The 12,574-nt window shown below is 43.4% G+C and overlaps 1 protein-coding gene and 1 long non-coding RNA gene across 14 annotated transcripts in view; one reads left to right on the top strand and one right to left on the bottom strand.

Moving 5' to 3' along the window:
- The window catches only part of arhgap44a (Rho GTPase activating protein 44a), a 486,303-nt gene that overhangs the window by 102,941 nt on the left and 370,788 nt on the right, over nt 1-12,574 (bottom strand). For all 11 annotated transcript variants that reach the window (XM_072483177.1, XM_072483178.1, XM_072483181.1 and 8 more), the window contains exon 7: nt 3,044-3,161. In XM_072483177.1, coding sequence (XP_072339278.1) covers nt 3,044-3,161 — 118 coding nt within the window. The remainder of the gene's footprint in view (nt 1-3,043; nt 3,162-12,574) is intronic.
- Nucleotides 2,764-12,574, top strand: part of LOC140395436 (uncharacterized) — a 75,584-nt gene continuing 65,773 nt past the window's right edge. For 2 of the 3 annotated variants that reach the window (XR_011936190.1, XR_011936191.1), the window contains exon 1: nt 2,764-3,246. This is a non-coding gene — a long non-coding RNA (uncharacterized lncRNA). Of the gene's footprint in view, nt 3,247-9,937; nt 9,984-12,574 lie in introns of those variants that run through there. The other variant, XR_011936192.1, reaches the window with a different exon arrangement.

The raw sequence follows: 12,574 nt of genomic DNA, 5'->3' as shown, positions 1-12,574 counted from the left end.
CTTGTTGAGATTGACAGCTGCTGCCCACTCCAACAGTGCTAACTGCTTTCTGCTGTTAGAAAAATGGAAGTGAAAGCACTTAGCGTTTTGAAGTGGCCAGCAGCTGTCAATCAGAACAAGGTTGTTTATAAACAAAGGGAAGGACAAATAAAGAAACCTCCTGTCTGCTGTGTTTAAACCATTAAGCTGCCAATCAAAGGCTAGTACTGCACAGTGAAAGTGAATGAATGCTAAGCATTTCAAAGGATCTCAGGGGATTTCCGGGCTTTTCAAGTGATATGGGGTTTGTAGAAAGGCTCAGCCACTTCAAAAAACAGCAGTTTTATCAGCATGGGGCTGAAGAAGCAGATGTGAGGAAAGGGAAAGTGTACCTGGCTTGCATCTTCAATGAACTATCTGATCTGCTCATCAGCTGTCAGACAGAGCAGTTCAGAGTGAGGCCAGTTCAGAGTTTAAATAGGTCAGAGAAGAATGATGGTTTTGAACAGAGGGCAGCCTGAGATCACCATGCCAACAGTGATCTTCAGCTTTTCCAGGGCTGGAAGGGGCTTTTCAGACACAGGGCCCCGTCCCGGGGGGAGGGCCCCGGTGTCAGCCCCTTACCCACAGCCTGAGCCCACCCAATTCTCAAAACCCTTGGGGGACCCTCCATCTTCAGCATGGAAGCAGCAGAGGGGCAAATAAGCAATGATGGGTTGACCCCTTGCCCCCCTCCCCAGTCCAGTGCACCAGGCTAGCGCGTCACTACCAGGGTGTGTCATAGTGTCGGGGGTAATGTACCATTGATAATGCTGGGGGAAGGGACTGAAGGGGGGTGGCTGAGGGGAGAGGAGGAGGGTTGATGAGGGGGGTGGTGAGCTGGGGATAGTGGCTGGGGGTTTGTGTGCGCGCGGTGTCAGGTCAGCCCCATGCATGCGTGGTGTTTGGGGAGCGGGGGGGGGGGGAAAGAGAGGATTCGCCTCCTTGATGAGGGTTTGGAGATGTTCCTCTTGTCAGCGGGGTGGTCAATATTTTGGATGTGGTGGGAGGGGGGGGGGGCAGCCTCTGGACGCTGGGGTCGGAGCACGGGTTCAAAATGGTGGCCCAAATCTAGTGAGTGCAGGGGAACCAGTGTGTTCACCACTATGCATAAATTAGCATAGAAGACGTATGTGAATACTATCTCGTTGATACTCCTAATGCCAGCGGGACACAGTCCTGATTCTCCAATGGCGGGAGCACTAAGTATCTGAACCAGTGATTCCCGACTTACTGACATTCACTGCACACCAACAGGAAGGCTCTTGTAAATACTAGCATCATGTACCTTCAGAGCACAGTGAGCAGATAAAATGGGATCATTTTGTGCCTTGGGGTGGGTACATACAATTCTCAGCATCCCTGGGAAGTATTTGATGTGTAAAAGATTCAGATTTAGGGGGTCACAGGCTTAATGACAGTAAAAGACTTGCCATCGTGACATTCCTCACAATACAATAAGTTCTCAGCAATGTTTGAATCTGAAAGCTAATGAGGCTGTTCCTACACTCAAGCTATTCTTCAGTAGTGCTATGAGAGGGTTACATTTTTATCTATTAATTGAATGTATTGATACAGGATAAACCAGTTAAGCTCAAAAACTAGTTACAATGGGTTCTTGACCAACAGTGGCTAACAAACACAAAACAGTACAGGAGCCAAACTAGACACAACACAGTACACATGAGAACCTTCAACATTTCTGACTTTTCTGTTACCTCTTTGTATCTCGGAGGTGGCTCTTGGGCATAAATGAATGAGAACTCATATTAAATTGCCATTATCAGCTTGTAAGTTAAATAAATCTTTTGATGTCATTTGTTTTTTACTTGGCAGCAGACTATCTTCCAACCTTTTTTTTAACCAATCAATGCTGAACAAACAGGTATTGCAATAGTCTCCCTTTGATGGACATTTGAGTTTGTCGAAGGATATTCATTTTCATAGAATTATACAAATGACAACATAGAAGAGGGTATCCAATTGATTTGATGTTCTTCAACTACGGGTAGACTCACGTTTCTACTGTCACTGCAGGAGCGTTTCAGTTTTTGGTATACTTTTCATTGCGAAAAGAACTACCCTCACTCTGATAGTTGGTAATATCAGATATCCAGGAAGATTTATCTCTGGTGAATATATTTAGTGAAATAAAAAATGAGCTTCAAAAGTGTTTCTCCTCCAACACCTTCCTGTTTGCATTCCAGAGTGTGATTACATAATTTCTTGCGCTGACACATTCCTGTCATCTACTGACTTACTGACATTGTTAGAAAATGCTCTTTTTGTATTGCCTTACATAGCCAATTATACCTCAGTTAAACCCTCTTCCCATTGATTGACCCCATTTGAGCTGGGACTGGTCTGCAGTCATTAAACATGACCACTTTTGGTCACATGACATAGGACCAATGCAAAGAGACTCGATGGCAAAATAAACCCAGAAAATAAAAACCAACATTAAACGGGGAAACCAAAATGGTGGTCAACACCATATATGTGGAAAAATATATTGGAGTATTCTCAAATTTATAATATTTCAAGGATTAGATGGTTGCAGCACACAGTCATACTTTGCAGTTTATGACATCAACACAAGTCCTTTTGTTGTGTCAGAACCCTGAAATATACTCCTCTACTTAATTTGATCCAGGTAGTTATTACTCATAGAAAGATTTTACACAGTGCAATATGGGTGTCTACTGATGCAAACAATCTTTTTGAATGCGTTGTATCCAGATTACGATCCAATGATCCTCACTGGAAAGCAAATACAATATATATACACCCACGTGCAAGCATTGTACTGGATTATGATGGTCTCCGTAGTTGAACTGCCAGCCAAGCTTACTACTTGGGCTTATTCAAAAGCCGAGGCTCTGGAGCACTGTCCACAGTTCCAGCAACTTGTGAAGTGTGAATAGTGCAGCATTTGTGTAAAGTGCTGAGCATTGCTGCACCATTGCTCAACCTCCGCACATGGGTAGTGTACACAAACGTATAAAACTCCAGTAATGGCTGGTACCCTGCAGATCTCCACTCGGTTCGCTGCTTCCTCCATTTCTTCCCTGAGTGCATCAGCCTTGGCACCGGACGACTGCAGATTGCTCGATAGCCCTGATGACTTTGAAGACTGTTGCCACCTGATTAAAGAGAAGACGCTGTGAGCAAAATGTTTCAAATGGGCAAAACAAATTGTAGACGGATCTTTGAAAGTTTTCATTTCAGGTAGAGTATCAAAGTGTATAATCCATTGAGGAAAAGCTAGAAGAACATAAGAAAATAATGAAAACTAATGTTGGCTATTTGGATTGGCCAGTTTCTTACTGACCTCCCAGAAATCTCCCTGATACTTTTCACTCTACACATGTGATCTGTCCAAACACAATTTAATATTGTTATTGACAGCCAGTGTATCCTCTGCAGTTAGTGGAAGACAAGATCCATACTAATGAGCTGCAACTCATCACAAACTTGGCACAAATACTTCCCAGTGAATATACTTTGATCCAAATTACCTTCCATGATAATCGTACTCCTTCTAAATAAAATCAATTCCTACAATTCAGTTTCTTCAGGAAGTTTCCTATTGGTTGGAGGCTGAGTGACAAATGAGAGTCATCCAGTGACAATTTGACCGATATTCTTGACCCCAGTTGGTGTGCAGAGTTCAGAGGTCAGAAGCCTCCTCATTCCACTGTTCCTGAGCTGAAGAATCCAATCCCATAACGGGAGCGGAATTGCTCTGGAAGTGCCCTCCCCACTCATTGGCATCAAATGCCAAACTCTGTGTTACCAGAGCAGCAGGTGATACGTTGTTCACTCTGAGGAAAATGTAAATTCAGACAGGACAGTTTACCAGCTGACTACATCATCCAATCTGTTTTACTGGGCAAGAAATAAGCTAGCTAATGAACGCTATCATTCGAGCAAATACCTTGGGGCGGCATGGTGGCTAGTACTGTTGCCTCATAGCTCCAGGGACCCGGGTTCAATTTCGACCTTGTGTGACTGTGTGGAGTTTGCATGTTCTCCGTGTGTCTGCGTGGGTTTCCTCCGGCTGCTCCGGTTTCTTCCCACAGTTCGATGATCTGCAGGTTAGGTGGACTGGCCATGCTAAAATTAGCGTCCAAATGCCAGGTGGGGTTCTGGGTTGCAGGGGAGTGGGCCTAGCTAGGGTACTCTTTCAGAGGGTCGGTGCAGACCGGATGGGCCAAATGGATTCCTTCTGCACTGTAGGGATTCTCTGAATCTGCACTGCGGTTTGTACATATTTCAGTCACATTTTTCATGTTTGAAGTTGATTAATTTGATGCTGTCATAGTATCAAGAGGAGTCTGTGAATTTGATGCTACTAGTGTGGATAAGTAAGGAAGACTAACTGTCGTATGTGTCAGCGGGGAAGCAGCATTCCACACACTGCAGAATAACATGGTTTTCAAAAGAATCTTAAGTAAAAACAGACAGCATCAATTAAATGATCAAGCAATTCATCAAGTATATGTGGTATACAGAACAACAGCTGGAATGGAATGTATCTCGGACTCTTTTCCACAATAAAGCTTTTGAAAACATAGGGCGGAATCTTGCTGCGGAGTTGGGGGGCACGTTTTTACAGCCTCGTCGCGCCCGACTTGTTGCGATCTGGATCTTGCTCTCGCTGGACGAGATCCAGACATGCATATTTAAATGAGCCATTAGGCTCATTTAAATATGCATTCGCCGGATTCTCCCAGTGCCCGGGACCTAACAGCCTCGCCTGGGAGACCTTGCCACGGCACCGTGGAGAACCCCCGGGTGGTCGGCCACAGGGCAGGGTAGCATCCTGTCATTCCTGCTGGGCACCTTGGCGCTGCCAGAATGGCACCTTGGTGCTACCAGGCTGGCAGGGGCACTGTCATGGTGCCTGGCGGGCAGTGCCAATGTTCCCAGGTGCAAGTGCCAGGGGTCAGCCCCGGGCTGTCTTACCCATAAGAGGTGGGGTGAGGGGGTGCTTGAGGTAAGTTGGGTGAAGTGGGTGGGTCTGCAGGACATGGTGGGGCGCTGCTGGGTTGAAAGATCGGGGCTGCCTTTAAAAATGGCGCCCCTATCCACGAGGAGTCTTCCTGCATTGGCAAGCTCAGCTCGTCAGTGAAGAAAATAACTAATGTGTGGCCTCGGTGCTGCATTCAAGCTCACCATCATTGAGTGCAGAGGATTTCATCACATACTGCAAAGGTGAAGCTTCAGCTGTCTAGAATTTTCATTCAAATGTTAAGAAAACCCTCTTAACCAATTTTTTAAAAGCAAGAATTACTCATAGGTCCCCATGGCACTGATTACAGTTCGTCTGTGAATTTTAACATCTAAACTAATCTTTTGGGTTGCAATGTGTTTCAGGTTTTCATTACTCTACTGTTCAATACCAAATTCCCACCCAATATCCCACCCAAAACTGGCAGCAGAAATTGGTCTAATGAACATTAAATCGAAAATCTAAACGCTAATTTAATTCAGATGTAGCTGGTCGTGCTCGCCCCTGCCTTGCACCAAATCCAAATGAAATGGAAACAAATATTTAAACAGCCCCTATGGTACATAGAATGGTTCCGGGTTCCTCACTGTGATCGAAAAACACCGTCTGAAAGCACAAAGAGTGGGCGCTGGGTGAAAAGGGGAATCAGGTTAAGTTGTGATGTTCCGCTTAATGAAAACAGCCCAACAACACTACCTGCCAAGGGTGAGACAAAACTAATAGCCATATGGGAAGTTAAAGAACCATTCGGGGTGCCAGTCTCTGACGCCAGACTTCGAGCCAAGAAAGTAATTAGTTCACAACGTAGATTGTATAAGGTGCACGAGGGAATGTGCCAGTGTGACCTGCAAAGATTTCAAGTTCTCCCACTCCATATGAGTACTGAGGATCAGAAATCTTTACACTCTGTATCTAAATGTAAACCGTTTGATGACATTTTGCTGGTGATTTTGATGAATATTTTTCCACTTGACAGAAAAAGCATTGCGTTAATCAAAATGTAGAGGGGGGGATTCTCCGTCCCGCCAGCCCCGTTTTCCGGTGCAGCGCGCCCCCTCAAGGTTTCAACACATCGGAGTGAAGACTTTCAACGACAACTTGATATGTTGAAAAACAGGACCCCCCCCCTTTAGATAAAAGTAGAGAGGGTTCTCACCCCCTTACCCCCCCCCCCCCCCCCCCCCACCCCGCCACCAGGTTGGCACTGTTAAGGGGGGAGCCTGAATGGGTACTGAAGAAGGCCTGAAAGAGGGGACATGGGGCGGGACTGAAGGGGGGAAGGACCTGAAGCGGTTCCTGAAGGGTGATGTGGCATTTGGTCAGCTTATAATGAGATGTTGCTCACTTGGTGGGAGGCCTTGCCAGTGATTCAGAGGGGTGGGGGTCCTTGTGGCCATGGTTTTAGGAAGAAAAAAGTTCTGTCCTCAAATAGTTCGGCCTAAATGTGACTTCAGTTCCACACCAATTTGGCTGACTTTTAGCTCTCTGAACGTGCCTCGTAAGTGGCCTAGTAACCTTCCTCTCAAGAGCAATGACCCCTGGGCTATAGATGCCAGCCTTGCCAGCAATGGCTATACGCTGAGAATGAAGAGTTTTGCATGCTCATTTACCCTATTCAATTAATTTAATAGCCGGAGGGAACAAAAAACAGAAAACATCCCAAGACTGTAAAATACCATGAAATCTCCTCCTGAGGTAACACAACAAAGCTCCAAAAGGTGAGATCAACTTCAGAACTTATATTACTAAACCCTGATTCAACTGATATTCCCATCGCCCGAACATTAAAGGAATTAAGGATTTTAAGCACCAGTTCAGTCATGTTGGTAGTGTTTCACCTTTGAGTCAGTAGGTTGTAGGCTTATTTCCCACTCCAGGACTTGAGTACTCCTCCCAGTACGGAGGGAGTACTACATTGTTGGACAAACAGATTTTCATGTAAAAGGTTAAACAGGAGTTCTGTCTGCCTTGTTAATGGACAAAGAAGAGCAGGGGAACTATCATAGAACAAAAGAATAAAGAACAGGACAGCACAGGATGGGCCTTTCAGCCCTCCAAGACTGCGCTGATCATGTTGCCAGTCGAAACTAAAACATTCTGCACTGCCGGGGTCCGTATCCCTCTATTCCCATCCTATTCATGTATTCATCAAGATGCCTCTTAAATGCAACTATTATATCTGCTTCCCCACCTTCACCAGCAGGGTGTTCCAGCCACTCACCACCCTCTGCGAAAAAGATTTGTCTAGCACATCTCCTCTAAACTTACCCCCTCATACCTTAAACGTATGCTTCTTAGTAATTGACATTTCCCCGGTGCCCTGGCCAAAACTTTACCCTCAATCAGCATCTCAGTAAAATAGATTATCAGGTCTTTATCACATTGCTGATTGCGTGAGTTTGATGTGTGCAAATTGGCTTCCACATTTCCTACACACAACAGTGACTATACTTCAAAAAGTACTTCATTGGCTGCAAATCGCTTTGGGGCATCCAGTGATGGTGAATGGTGTTTTATAAATGCTAGTCTTTCTTCTTTGCACCTCTGTTTGTAATTTTCTGGAAACATTGAATGTTGTGTTTAACCAATTGTTTTCTGAAAATCATTAATGAGCATGTAAACTATTGTCAATGGGAGTCTATTGCACACATCTACTACTGGTGAAGAGAATTCAACTTTTATTATCATTTAAGTGCATTCACTGTACATTTATGTCTCCAAGCACCGTAAACACCATTTAAATGAATTAACTAGCCGTAATGCCTCCAGCCACTTTAATGATAGCCGGGCTCACAGCTTCTGAGTCAGGACATTATCAGTTCAAATCCCACCCTAATACAGATTGGCATTTCGGTACAGCTTTGAGTGAGCACTGTCTCGGGAAGTTACAGCTGTCAAATTAAGGGTTAAACTATCAGCCCGTTCAGGTGGATGTTAAAGATTCTGCGGCATGTTTTGTTGGACTGGAGCTTCCCTTGAAATCTTAGGCCACATTCTTCACTCAACGTCCATCATTACAAAAGACTAACTGCACATTTACTTCATTATTTTCTGTAGGATCTTCCTCTGCGCAAAATGGTTGTGCTTGTTGACATAGCAACAGTGACTGTACCTTTAACTAATTAACTGAACGTGAAACGCTTTGTACCACCCCGAAAGACATAATCTGGCATTTACATAAATGCAAACTTTCTCTCGACGATCTAAATCAAGTCTCAATTAAACCTGATCTCCAGTGAAACTAGATACACTGTAAATCTGAGAAGCGTTCAACATTCCTCAATTCACTATTTGTTTCGAACAATTTGGTCTTGAAATTTTCACTGGCCTTAATGTGTTCTATTTTAAAACAGCCTTTAGAATAACAGCTTCAGGCCCTTTTCAAGGGGTGTTCAGCCATTATTTTGTTCCACATTTCCTGGTTCAAAGCATTTTGTTAAATGCTATGACATCCTTGGTTCTTCTCTTTCTTTGTCCAGATCTATTTGAATCTCATGAAGTTCCTCTATATTCATTTCCTGACCACATACCTTGGAATTGTTATCAGCAAATAGGATATCTATTATTGTATAAATGTAATAATAATGTTTTAGTAGATCCAAAAACATTGCACTATCTTGGGTGATTTTTGCTACATTAAAATAATTATATCAATGGATTTTTTTCCCCTGTAAACAAAGCCTTGTCTATTTATCATCACTTTAGTACTTTCATTTGCAAGCTAATTTTCAACCCAGTTAACACTTCACATTATGTTCTTTTCTAGTTAATCTTCTTGTGATATCATTTATCATGTATATTTGCATTATTCCACAAATATCTTTGCAAATTACATTATTTAATTTTTTGGTGTGGTATACAACAATTTGTTAAAATTGCAGAATGAAATTGACCATGAAATCTACTGGATTGTTGCAAAGCCCTCAGTTCCACTAATCATTGTGGTTAAGGTTGAGTTTCGATGGTTTCTGAAGAGGCGTTGCCCAGGAGCTATGGAAGTACAACCGGAGTCAGATAATAAATTCTACCTTCGCAGCATTATCTGCATCCCAAGAACAAAATGACATTCTGAAGAAGTTTCAAAGATCAAATACTTCTTTCTTTGCTGTTTGGCCTTGTGGATTATTGTCACGAAAGATCAATGCAGATTATGTGAAAAACACAGCAGCTTTCATGGTGATTTTAATCCTGATGCTAATATAGAAAAGATTTGATCAACTGAAATCAATCCCATAACTTGCTAACGTGGGATTTGAATTCACATTTTCTAGGCTAGTCCGATAGAATAGATACAAGTGTTAAGCTTTCAAACAAAGATCACAGCAGGTTTAACAAAATGTAGTGCAACAAATCAACAACAAGCTGATTATACATTTAAAAGTAAATTATACGGAGCACATCCTCATTTGCTAATCATGACCTTAACTGCAACAAATAAGATAATAGCGACACATTTACATTAGTCTGAATCTCACAGGAGATCACTCTGGTTGTAACATGTCACCAGCCTTGTGTCTTGGTGGCAACAACATGCAGATGGCTGTAAGAAGCTAAATGTAATATCATCACAAATAATTGCGTGTAACTTTAAGTCAGAATTGTAATAAACTGGTGTCGACAGTCTCCCTGTGTAGCAACAACTGTGATTTCATGGCCAGAACACCAGCATTGGAAAATCTCTTTAGCAAACATGGTATAGCGGATGGAGTTTACATCAGCATATCCCATATGAGGCAGAACATTGTCATTACTGTCCAACACCTTTCCAAAAATACTCATATATTAGTGACAGCTAAATTATTATCAAACAATTTTTGCTGAAACATTTTCTAGTGCAATTTTGCACTATACCTAGCGAATATTTGTTTCTAATGACTTATATTTTGTGTCTAGGTTACCTTACGTTGAACATTCTCCATTCAGAAACATTCAGCTCTCTGTCCAAGGACAGGTCAGTCCCACAGCATCGCGGATAGGGCGAGGAGGCAGTTCCCAAATCCACCCCATCCTGAACGGGGATGGAACCCTGTATTGTTGGCACTAAACTGATCCACACCAGCCGTCCAGCCATCTGAGGCCTGAGTTGCTGTAGCAATGTGTACTTTTACATGCATGTTGTGCTCTGGAGCTATTGATAGATGGTCGTGGCTCCAATTTTATTTCCATCATCTGGCCAGACAGGAATCTCTCCCACTCCTACCATCTGGCATTGGCGTGAACCAGACGTTTTACAAGTTGATACTCGACCTGTTTGGTTGCATTAAACGCACCTTCCTTCGCCATCAAGTTCTGGAATGGCTCTAGAACCCAGGGTGGCATGGTAACACAGTGGTTAGCATTGTTGCTTCACAGCTCCAGGATCCCAGGTTCAATTCCCGGCTTGGATCACTGTCTGTGCGGAGTCTGTACATTCTCCCCGTGTCTGCGTGGGTTTCCTTCGGGTGCTCCCGTTTCCTACCACAGTCCAAAGATGTGCAGGTTAGGTGGATTAGCCATGCTAAATTAACCTTAGTGTCCAAAGAGGTTAGCTCGGGTTACGGGGTTAGGGTGGAGATGTGGGCTTAAGTAGGGTGCTCTTTCCAAGGGCCAGTGTAGTCTCGATGGACCGAATGGCCTCCTTCTGCACTGTAAATTCTATGATTCTGGTTCCGAGCCATGGATACAACCCACTGCACCATCCAACCTCCCTCTTTGAGCATTAACCACTTCTATTACATGTTAATCGAAAGACTAGCCTTCGGCTTTTTCTGATACTATACAGAACTTAAAACAGCAAAAAACAATGCAGTCTGAAGTAAAAAGTTCAATATCCCTTAATTCATAGTAAAATCTATAATATTAATGGTACATCTGCCCCATCATGAACGTAAGTAATTAAAATATACTTTGTTGGTTATATAATTTCTCAGTCAGCAACCTCAAATTATTTCTGTATTAGCTTGAAAGTAATTATGTCAGTTAATTCCACAGCATGAATATCACTGGCTAGAAGTTTAATTGCTAAGGAGAGGAAGGTTCAAGGGTGGACAGGGGGGGTCAAAGCCCTGAAAAGTGGTATTGAGTTGGGAACTCAACATGAACCTTCCCAATCTGCTGGCATGCCCAAGCCGTGAATCAAACCCGGGTCCCTGGTGCTGTGAACCAATAGTGCCACCGTGCTGCCCTACCCATAACATTGTCCACAGGTCTTATCATAGAAATCATATAATTTACAGTGCAGAAGGAGGCCATTAGCCTATCGAGTCTGCCCCGGCCATTGGAAAGAGCACCCTATTTAAGCCCACACTTCGAACCTCGCACCGTAACCCAGTAACCCTACCTAATCTTTTTGGACACAAAGGGCAATTTAGCATGGCCAATCCACCCAACCTGGACATCTTTGGACTGTGAGAAGAAACCGGAGTATCCTGAGGAAAACCACGCAGACATGGGGAGAACGTGCAAACTCCGCACAGACAGTGACCCAAGTCGGGAATCGAACCTGGGACCCTGGAGTTGTGAAGCAATTGTGCTAACCAGACCTGCCAATTCACCAAGGGTTTCATTGCGCATAACCATCAGCCTCGTGTATTTCTGCAGCCCACTCCATCAAAGTCCTCATCCGCGCTCTCTGCATCATAACCTGTTGCTAAACTCACCCTCCAGCAAGTTAACATCTGTTCTGCCTGCCATTGACTGCTGTCCCGGTTGCAATCTACTAAATCCTAGCTATGCTTGCTTTTTTTAATAGGGTATGGGGAACATTCCTTACCCCCATCGCATTTGTTTCAATGATACTACTTTCCAAAATGGTGCTTCTAAAATGTGTTCCTTCTTCTTCACCGTGATTTCCCATCTACTCTCCTGCTGGCAGACCATGTCTTACTGGCAACACACATAGAAAAGAGGAGCAATAGTATGTCATTCGGCCATTTGAACCTGCTGCACCATTCAATAAGATCATTGCTGATCCTCGATCTCAATGCCATATTCCCACAGTATAACTGCAGTAAGCCATCGCTAGTTCCGAACTCGAATTCTCTTGTCAATAATTTTGTCATCAATTGGCCATCTCACTTATACAGGCTAGAGGATGGTAAGAGTAGAAAGTATGTCACACTGCTGTTATTAAAGGAGCTTTTATGGCACAAAAGTGAAGGGTTCACACCTGGCTCTGGGTTACCTGACCGGGGAGTGCTGGGTGCAGACACTTCGCTGTCTGAATGGGTTCCATTTATAACCACAAAAATCTCTTTTTGTTGGAGTAAAACTTGAAAGAAACTTTCAACATTTTGGTTTTATCAGCCACATACTGATGAGGATATCACAAATTCATCTCCCTATATTGGAATGCCGAGCTATTGCTTACTTGTAAAAATTTAAGTATAATGTGCCTTTTAAAGAATTTTCACTCTGGGAGTGATTGTAACAAGATGTGGCTCAGGAACAGCTTTTGGTCCTTTCATAAAATCCTATAAATAATTAGGAACCAACTCTGAAGCTACATTTCACAGTAGAGGACAAAGGACCAGATGAATCCAACTATGTGGCCCTCAGGAGAGG

This window comes from Scyliorhinus torazame, chromosome 18 (assembly GCF_047496885.1).
Source record: "Scyliorhinus torazame isolate Kashiwa2021f chromosome 18, sScyTor2.1, whole genome shotgun sequence".
Classification (NCBI taxonomy): Eukaryota; Metazoa; Chordata; class Chondrichthyes; order Carcharhiniformes; family Scyliorhinidae; genus Scyliorhinus; species Scyliorhinus torazame.
This window is presented reverse-complemented; position numbering and strand designations above follow the sequence as displayed.